The 10,036-nt window shown below is 39.6% G+C and overlaps 1 protein-coding gene across 1 annotated transcript; it reads right to left on the reverse strand.

Annotated features, from left to right (window-relative positions):
* Positions 1-395: 395 nt before the first annotated feature.
* LOC139738318 (complement factor H-like) lies at positions 396-9,665 on the reverse strand. Its single transcript, XM_071648958.1, has 7 exons — positions 9,274-9,665; positions 7,641-7,826; positions 6,335-6,541; positions 5,658-5,810; positions 2,471-2,563; positions 1,488-1,679; positions 396-649 (listed from the first exon to the last, which is right to left on the reverse strand). Exons 1-7 carry the CDS (start codon positions 9,356-9,358, stop codon positions 396-398), a joined length of 1,170 nt encoding a protein of 389 aa, XP_071505059.1. The 5' UTR covers positions 9,359-9,665.
* Between the last annotated feature and the right edge of the window lie 371 nt (positions 9,666-10,036).

Here is a 10,036-nt window from a genome sequence, read left to right on the forward strand (position 1 = left end):
TTGATTTTGACATTAGAATAACAGTATGGGCTTTTTTTTTTTTTAGAACCAGGCACGATTCCTTTTGGCGCACCATAGCAAAAAACCGGACCGTTGCCGTTACCGTGCTCGGTGTAAACGCGCCCTTACTCTGGAAAAATTATCGAAGTCATCAGGTTTTCTTTTTTGTTCTGAAAAGCAATGTTCAGTGACTGAATCTTTCATGCTTTTGTGATGACGAATCACTGATAAGGTTCAATGACATTTGCTCCTGCGACAACTGCTCCCATGGAATATGTGCGTGCTAAACCTAACATCAATTCTACCTACAAACATAGCCCTAACCCTAAGTGTTTGGAGAAAATAAGACCTGAGCAACTGTTGCAGGAGCAACTCTCGTGTCAGCCACCGACGAATCATTTGATTTGAAACGGACACACTTGTAGTGGATTTGAAAAGTCTGAGGAGTTCTTACCTACACATGTTGGAACCTGATCAGGTACCCAGACCCCGTCGGCGCACGAGGTGATAGTCACACCGGAGAGCAGCCGACTGAGAACGGTGCAGCTGAATTCAATAATGGCGCCGTGGAGGTAAATCCCTTCCGTGAAGTCACCTTCGAGGGTCGTCACTGACACAGAGTCGTCGACAGATGGCGCTGCACATGGCGCTGCATTTTTTTTTCCCCGGACGCAAAATGTGTTAGTGTGTGTGTGAAATGATTGTGTATGAAAAAAACAGTGAATTAACGTCAGGTGCATGATACCAAAACAATTTCAGCTTGACAATGGTATAACGCGTTTTGACAATTTGTTAAGTGGGTGGAAGAGAAAAATAATTAATCAAAGTCACCGTCTTTTTGTTCTGTTTATAGTGCAGATCATCTTCAATCGACACACACACACTCACAAGACAATCAATATATACACGTGGGAGCTCAAGATGGACACCATCCCCAAAAATGCATCCCCTGCATCCCCTGCAAAATGCACCCCCCATTTTTTTTTCTTTCACAAAATCACTAGCAACATTCTTGTCTGACGTTAACGAATCTCCAATATGGCAACCAATACGTGTTGCTGCACTTTTGTATCATTTTTTTTAATCTCTCCACTTTGATCGAAGGTAAGTTTTTGTGATGTGAGTGTGTGTGTGTGTGTGCGTGTATGTGTGTATTGTTATACAACACTGTAAACAACGTATGTATTATGTATATTTGGTTAGTTTAGTCAAGGCTCAATCCCTCAGCCCTCCTTTATTCAAAAGGAAGAGGGAAGTGTGGGATATTCGAAAGTTACTTGGTTTTGTTTTGTATCTTCTTTTTTAAATAACCTTCCTTTCCTTCTTTTTTTTTCTTTTTTTAGCCAAGAGCGTTTGGTGTTGGACCGTCCCTGGTCATACGCTCTTAGATGGAGTCGGGGTGCAGGTCCCCCCCCCCCCCCCCCCACACACACACACACACATTTTCCGGTTCAGCGGCCCCTGCATAATAACGAATAATAACTCACAGTAGCAGAAGAAATCTTCGGGATAAGGAACCCACAGCTCAGCACTGTAGCAGACGAAACGATCTGGACCGTCGCTGGTCATACGCTCAGCGTCATTGCACCTTACGTCTATGATGTCAAAGAGGGCGTAACCATCTTTAACGGGATCAACAATTGCGTCGGGATCAAGCGACGAAGCAGGATATTGGCAGGCTAATTTGGGAAATAAGAGGAAAGTCAAGATTGTTTAATAATGAGATGTGCATTTTTCGTCAATGATGGGTACATATAAAATCAAGGTACGCTTTAGCTGCATCCCTTCTGAACTATTTGCTGTACCGCGTAGATTCTGTGCACTGTTTATACATTGTAAGCAACGTATGTATGATTCTATATCATAATGTGTATCTACTATCAACAATGAGTTTGCATGTACAATCATAATGCAGAAACCAATAAATCAAATGAAATATTAATCACATCTCACACACGATAACATGGTTACAGCTCGTTATTCCGAAGGTTCGATATTCCGAAGGCTCTTTATTCCTAAGATTCGTTATTCCGAAGGTTCGTTGTTCCGAATTTCATTTTCGGATTGACCAATCTTCGGAATAACGAACCTTCGGAATAACGCCACAAATTTTCGGATTAACGAACCTTTTTTTCATTTTCGGATTAACGAACCTGTAGGTATAGGGAATTTGCGTGTTTCGGAATAGCGAACCTTCGGAATAACGAACAGCACCCGATAACATCGTGTACGGTTTGTCTGCAATAAGATATCCTATTATGGAGTATGATCATTGTATACACACAATTGCATTTAAAGGTACGATAGGAAGGAAAAAGAACAGAAAAATAGTACATAATACTTAGTAGAAATGCCAATATAGATATATAAACAAATTTACAGACAGACACACAAATGAATCAGAATCCAACCAAATTGGGAAGAGTCATCGAAAATGCCGCAAAGCAAGGTATATGAATGGCCTACATACCTACAGGCGCTTCGGTAGTAATCGCGGGTGTTGTTTGCTCAGTTTGATCGGACTCCGTCAAGGCGACCGATACTTGAGTTCCTGATGGAATTGCTGTTCAAATCATGGGGGAAAACCAAATGCATAAATTTAAGTTATTAGCGGTCAATTAAGTCAAGTAACTATAGGCCATAAATTTGAACCCATTGCATCATCACTTATTGTAGTGTATAGTTTTATATTTGCAGTCAATAAAAGGCATTATCATGATTATGTCGAATAAAATATTGTTTAATGTGAGATTCATGTCAATCTTTTATAAAGAATCTCCATCGTTCATGAACAGACTTCCCAAACAATTGAATGCGACTTTCAGGCTTAATCACGCAGTTCAATTGTAAAGACACAGACAGCATAATATTTTTTTTTAATCCCGCTCTGTCAGATGGAGTTACAACATCGGTCAATTCTCCAAAAGCTTAAAGGTAAATGGACCCGGGATTCATGAGGGCGCTGCTTCATGAACCCACGCCAGGCTTACGCATTTGTCGTGTCTATTATGACCCGAGCGTCCTACAATGACCAATTCGCTCGGTGAGTTATCAAAAAAAAAAAAAAAGTGGTCGCAATAATATCAGTCACAGTTCGTCTCTTGAATCGGGCTTCATTCCTGCCTGGTTCTACCTGCCTCAAACAGATCCTCCAAGGACAATATTTGCTTCCTAGCCAGCAGCGGAAACTTGCGTGTTGTCCTATAGGACCTATTTGATCTACCATGATTGACAGGAAACTAGCTTTAAATTGTCAATCTCCTTAAAGCGGTGTTCCCACTGTCGTACGATCTATTACGAACGCCACGGTTCAACATTCGTAACTGATCGTAGAAGTTTCGTTGAACTCGTCTGAAATTTCACGTTTGGATACGAGGTTATGCGAGCCAATACGTGTTGTTTCGCTTGGATGCGATATGGTCACGATTAGTCTATTTCAAGCAATACGATCTGTCACGATCTGGTCTCCCGTTCAAATACGATCCGATAGGACTGTCCCGATTGAGTCCATGATTTGTTCCGATCTACCACTGTCATTACGATCGGGATCCCCGATTTGGTGCGTGCAGCTACGTTCTGATACGTTCCAATATGAATACCACGAACCAATGCGGGCTGTTGAGATAAGATACGATATTTTTCACGATCGGGATCAAGAGTGACCCCCATTTAAGGTGCGATTGGACCCAAATGGGAATATTATAGTCCGGCTGACGATGGATTTTATTGTTTCCTCAACTTCTGCAGAGTGACTAAGCCTACTATCCACAACCATTGATGATGGCAAGGGTTGACAGTTTGAGAATGATGAGAACGTGACCTTTGCAGTACTGCGAATGACGATTACATTATCATCAGATAGAAAGCATCACCTAGGCCAGCCACAACCCCTCCTCTAATTTAACCTAAAGAAATTACTAGATTATTGAATCAATGTGCTCACCCCCCCCCCAAAAAAAAAAAATAATAAAAACCCGAATACGCAAGATCAGATCATTGCCCCATCTTCTCCAGAAAAAAAAAGGATCAAGACAAATGTTTTCACCTTTCTTTGAAATACATGAAGAAAATATGATGAAATTGATGCTAAAAAAAGAGGATAGGCTCTTTGTGAATGCTAGCATAATATGTGTTATTACGCTCAATAAAAAAAAAGTTGGCCGAACTGATAGCATTGCTTGTGTGTTTGATTTCATATTCGCATAGTATGTATCATAGGCATTTTCATTTCAAAATGTCGTTATCTCATGGGATATTGAAAGTTTGGTTGGTTTGGCTTGATTTATTGTTTTTTTACAACGTTTAAGAAAACCGACATACACACACACAGCAGAAAGGTAACTCCCCTGAAATAATGTCATTTTCAACAACAAAAAAAGTCTTAAGCAACATTATTCGCAGGGGTATTGCTGCACTTATTGACTAACTTCTATATGAAAAATAATGACAGTGGTCTTTACACGAGTGACCTTACATCCACGACAATAGTCACTTTTCAAAAGTCACAAAAGTTATTTTGTGGGGTATGTGGAGCATTCTGCTTCTGGTGGATGTTTCAGTGGTGTTGCTATTTTACATGATCATTGTGCCACCCCTCCCTTATTCAACCTCGCAGAATACAAAATATATACGACTTGCGAGTAAAAGAAGGGCAAATGTGCAAAATAAACAGAAAGAAAGTGAAAAAGTCGATCCCGATAAACACGATTAAGAAGCACGATTAGATAAGACTTGCTGCGTTTTGATACGATCCAAGACAATCTGATGCGATGATCACGATCAAAAATTAATTGTGTTAATCGTAAATTTTTTTTGAACCGTCCACAAATTTTCTACGATTAACGCGATTGCCACGATTGACCTCAAGATATGATACAATCTAATACAATCTGATAAGATCACCACGATTGCTTCACGATTAACACCACGATTTCAATCGTGGCGCCAATCGTGATAGTGGGAACCCCGCTTAAAGAAAATTGCTGCTATTATCACGCCTACGAATAGCGCCCTCATGTTCTGGCACCTTTAAAGATAATGTGGAGCAGAAGCTGGGGCATTTAATGATAATTCCCCGAGAAAACTTTATAATTATTTACATTCAGTAAGAATAACAGTTTCTTTAACATTATTTCCCCTTATCATTTCAACAACTATCCTTCAAAATTGCCCTTTCGTTGCTTGTCATACTCTTTCGATTTTGGTTGGATGAAAGCAAGGTAGAAAGGCGGGGGTGGCAAAACCTGATCACTTCTACTTTGGGTTATTCGCTTTCAGTTCAAATTAGTAGAAGACAGACTGTGACCACACTCATACAAACACATTATAATCCTTCTCACGGCTACTTCAAGAGAAGATGATATTCCAGGAACATAGCTTATAGTAAAGGTAACATTTCAACCTTTTAAGGGGTAAAACTTCCCTATCTCATTTTCCGTAATAACTCAACATACCAAGAGTGAAATTACCTTATCACGAATTAAAAAGAATATGATCAACAGAATAAATTCCTTTATCCAAAATGAATATGCATATTCACCTAGCTTGGTTATAACATGACAATCCTAGGAGTAAACCCAACGTTTGCATAATTATCTAAGACAAAAAATTCGCCATAAACCTTCTTTGGAAGTACTTTTCCTTCCATTTTTGATTACCTTCACAAGTCAACGTGTCTGACCACTGGCCATCGAAACATTCCAAAGTCGAATCGCCATTGGGACGAAATCCTGCCTCACAGCTGAATTTGACGGTGGCGCCATGTTCGTAATAACCCGTCTGCAAGGCGCCGTCCGGGGCCAAACATTTAGCTTTCAATAGGGAAAAAGAAAAAATGCTAGCGATAATAAGAGTATGATGAAGATAATGCTATATAAAAAACGAAATGAAGTCCGCAGTGTCGTTTTCTCCCATACGTAGCACCATATTGTATTCTTTGTTTGTTTCTTTTCTTTCTGTTTGTTTTTACTCTTGATTTTTTTTTTCTTTTGGGGGGGGGGGTAATTGCATCATATTGCATGAAAGATCTATCTTCACGTAATAAAGCACCCGTAAGTCGTTACATTTCTGCATTGCATTACGTATTTATCATTTTACATTTATTACTTTATTGTCGTCTTGTTGTCAGCTTTTTGTATTGAATTACCAAGACAAAACACCTAGCTAAAAATGGGCATTTCTCTACGTTCTGTCTCTTTATCCTTCTTTTTGCTGACTCTCCCTTCTGGATTTTTCTTCTCGTTTTTCTTTCTCTTAAAGATAGTATACTATGAAACAACCAACACAGTGTTACAATCTACGCGCTATCAATGCTTTAAATGTATTTTGTATATACCCAAACACACGGGAAGCTCATCGAGGTCCCACAGGCCGTCGGCACAGATCGCGCTCTCCTGCCCCAGCGGGTGGAAGAGGGACATGGTTTCCGGCTCGGAGCAGGCGAACTGGATGATTGTGTCGTGGCGGTAGACCGTCTCTTCCTCAAGGGTTGACGAGTCGTAGTGGACCACGGAGGATTCCACCGGAGGAGCGTTGCAAGGTTCTGGCGAGAAAAATGCCGCGGTCAGAGATCTATCCAAATATTTCAGGACTTGCTGCTGTTATTGCTGACATTTGTTGTTATTTTGTTTTGCTTTTGGTATGTTCTGTTGAATTACCTCGAGTTGCTTCATAGCTCCTTCTACAAATTGTATCGGATCTTTGTGGGCACGCTGCGTCCGGAACACATGTACAATGTGTTTTCATTCAAGGGGAACATGCATAGACGTGCACATTTCGTTTTATTCTTACTATTACCATTGCTAAATACTTTTTACCATTATCCACTCAATGAACGGCAAGATGATTCATGTAATCTAGGATAGTTAATTGTCATGTTGCAACATTATCTAGGGCCATGGACCCCACGAGTTTGATCATGAAGATGATCCCCTGAATCACAAACATTTTTTTAATGATTTACTTTGTTTCCTATCATGTGAACACTGGATATGATTTTTTTTCACATAATCATGTGGGTAATACATTTTCCTTCGTATTACATATTATAATGTATATCAAATTTACAAAATAGTTATGCCGACATGTTGATACATTGTATTGACAATGGAATGCAGGGTCTTTTCATTTGGTTACATTGATATGAACAGACATATATATTTCCTATTATTTGCTATTTTCAAACTGAAAAAAAAAAAATCACAATTCCCCTGTTCTTTACATGAGAGTAAGTGTGAACCTTGTATACTTTACTGGAATGTGATATACAGGCCAGCGAGTATTACAAATGAATTCCACCTTAGATTCCATACGGACACATCATCATTATCATCTCGTTAATTAATGATTCATCAAATTCTGAAAGTGTCGTACAGATAATAACTAGACAGTAAATTTCTTTCTTTTTTCTTACTTTCTTTCTTGAGTTGATGTGGTATGAACATTCTTCCAAGGAGCAAGGTTAACAACAAAATACTAGTACGTGAAGAGGGCAATTTTAAGAAAGCTATTTATAGTTTATTCAACTATTCTAAAATTCACTCATGGAAACACTCACGCCTTGGTATTAATGTTTACAGACCCAATGAAGAAGATTTTGAAACAAGCCGGAATATCTGCTTTACACAAGTCACAATCATTACCATAGCAATGCCTATCGATTGGGTCTGGGACCCAGGAGGTGTTTGAGCAGTATATCACGCCGGGGCCATAGCCCACATAATTCTTCTCTGGGTCACAGTGCAGGACAACAGTTTCCAGCTCCTCATATATGGACTTGTCCGGATAGAGTTCCAGTATGGCGTCATTTTGGAGGGGCCTCGAGCAACCTGTTTGAGACGAGACCGCAGGGACATTCAGGCCATTAAGTGATATACGTAGTGCTTAAGTCTTTATGTGCCATGGTGTAAACCCCCTGTGTGCCACGTTATTCTGAGACAGCAATGCAGTCCTGCTTGATGAAAACATTCTGTTTTTCCAGCTTTGTAACTTGTATAGAATTTCGTTACTCTCTACATGTAATGAGCGAAGTTGTAGAGAAAATGCCACGCTTTTCTTTGATGTAAATTGTATGACAAATCTATGATTACATTTCTTTCAAGTGACCAGTAGGTTACATTATTGTAGAGGCATTACTTTTGCACACAAAACAATGACAGAAAGTAAGAACTTACTCGCAAATTTTGCAAGCAACATCGCTTGATGTTCAATCACCACATGAAATGCAAGCAACATGTACTAGTAACTGAAATGGAACCGCGAGAAGCGCTTTCATTGTGCTATGGCATTTGGCGATTTATCGATCAGTTTGGGCGGGTTTGTGCGTTAAGGCAGAATATGCGAAGTTGGCACGCCGTCGACTGAGTCGGGCATGCGAACGTGGCACATAAAAAGTTAAACATATTAAAGACAAAGAAAGTGTACCGAGACGGTATGTGGATTGCGTAAATGTAAAGCTTTATTATGAGGACACATAAGTGCAGTTGGAGGGAAATCGGACAATCCGTTCAAAAGTTGGGAATGTTTAAAGCTTCAGTGCCACCATCGCTAGACGAGAAGACAACAGCTGTACATGACGTCACTCTAAGACAATCGTATAAAGGAAAAAGGAAAAGAAACTAAGTAGGAGAGATAAGATTTCCCACTCTTACATACGCATTCCGTCGACATAGTGATGTATAAATAAGTAATATCATTCAAGCTGCTTTCTGAAAGAGGCAGGTCAATTGCTCTTCTATTATGCTAGACTAAATAGAAATAATGCTGAATTCTCCTTATATTTCCTTATACAAGAAAACGATATTGCCGTTGCTTGCAGCAACTTCAAGAACTATTGAAGTCTGCTCATCCAGCGATGCCGGCAACAACACGTTAAGAAGTCATATCTTTTGAATATATCAATTTATCAACAACAGTTTATCTGGCAGCACCAGTAAATTTTGGTAGGCCCTATTTGGTGTCTAGCAATGCCAATCGCTCTGTTGTCCCATTGTAACGTAAGGGAAACGGGTAAAAAGTGTTATTATATTCATACAATTGTAATATCATAAATATATGATAATATTTGGATTATTATCAAAGGAACACAAATAATCATATCTTTAGTAACATAGCTAAATCTACACATGATGTTAAGAGTACGTTGATGGCTTACGTATAGATGCCATGTGTTTGTAAAAAAAAATAGCAAGCGCAAACATTATATAAAGTAAAAGCAAAACAAAAAGTCACTGGTCTACTTATACTCAAATCACAAAGTCACCATTCAATACGTACTTGCGTTGGTGAAATGTGGCAGGTTCAGCAGAGACAGAACTAGCAGAAGTAGCACTAAACAGTTCCGTACAGACAGTGGTTCCATGATCGCAGGTTAGGTGTACACAAAGTTCCTCTTCTTGACAATGTGTCGATGGGAGAAGTCGTACACCTGATGCAATATGCAGCATAAGCAGTCGTGTCGGGTAAAAGCACTCGTGACTTTTGTTTGTGCTAATGTGTGAGGGGCTGTAAAATTATTGTAGATGGATGGGTGTGTGTGTGTGTTTGTTATAATGATTCCCAGCTTTATAATGTCTTTGAAGAGCGTACCCACAATAGCCAGTTTCTAATCTGCTTAAGCTAGGGGGTCATGAAATTTGTGAGAGAATCCACGGGGTGCCTGCTATCAAGACTGGCATACTTCCTAAGGGAAAAAAAAATCGACAACAAATGAATAAGTCGAAGTGCACCAGGATCACCACTTCTGTTTGCTGTTATGTCAGACCTTGTTTGCTTATTGATCTGGTGACGTGCCGACACTAATGAGTCTTTGTTTTAACGGTATAAAACTATTTCGTATGAATGGAAATATGCAAGGTGTATGTGCCTCTGCCCGTGAAAGGGTGATAGCGGTATCGTCACCCCTTTTATAACCACACCGATCTCACATCAAAAGGCCCACCAATGAGAGAAATGTCACACTTCCAGAATTGATTTTACAATCAAAGGTCGATGTTCAATCAGTTCTAAGAGAGCTTTTCTTATTTCTAACCCGAAGATA

The sequence above is a fragment of the Diadema antillarum genome, unplaced genomic scaffold (genome assembly GCF_040938485.1).
Source record: "Diadema antillarum isolate AM-2024a unplaced genomic scaffold, OU_Dant_1.0 seq00000735_RagTag, whole genome shotgun sequence".
NCBI lineage: Eukaryota > Metazoa > Echinodermata > Echinoidea > Diadematoida > Diadematidae > Diadema > Diadema antillarum.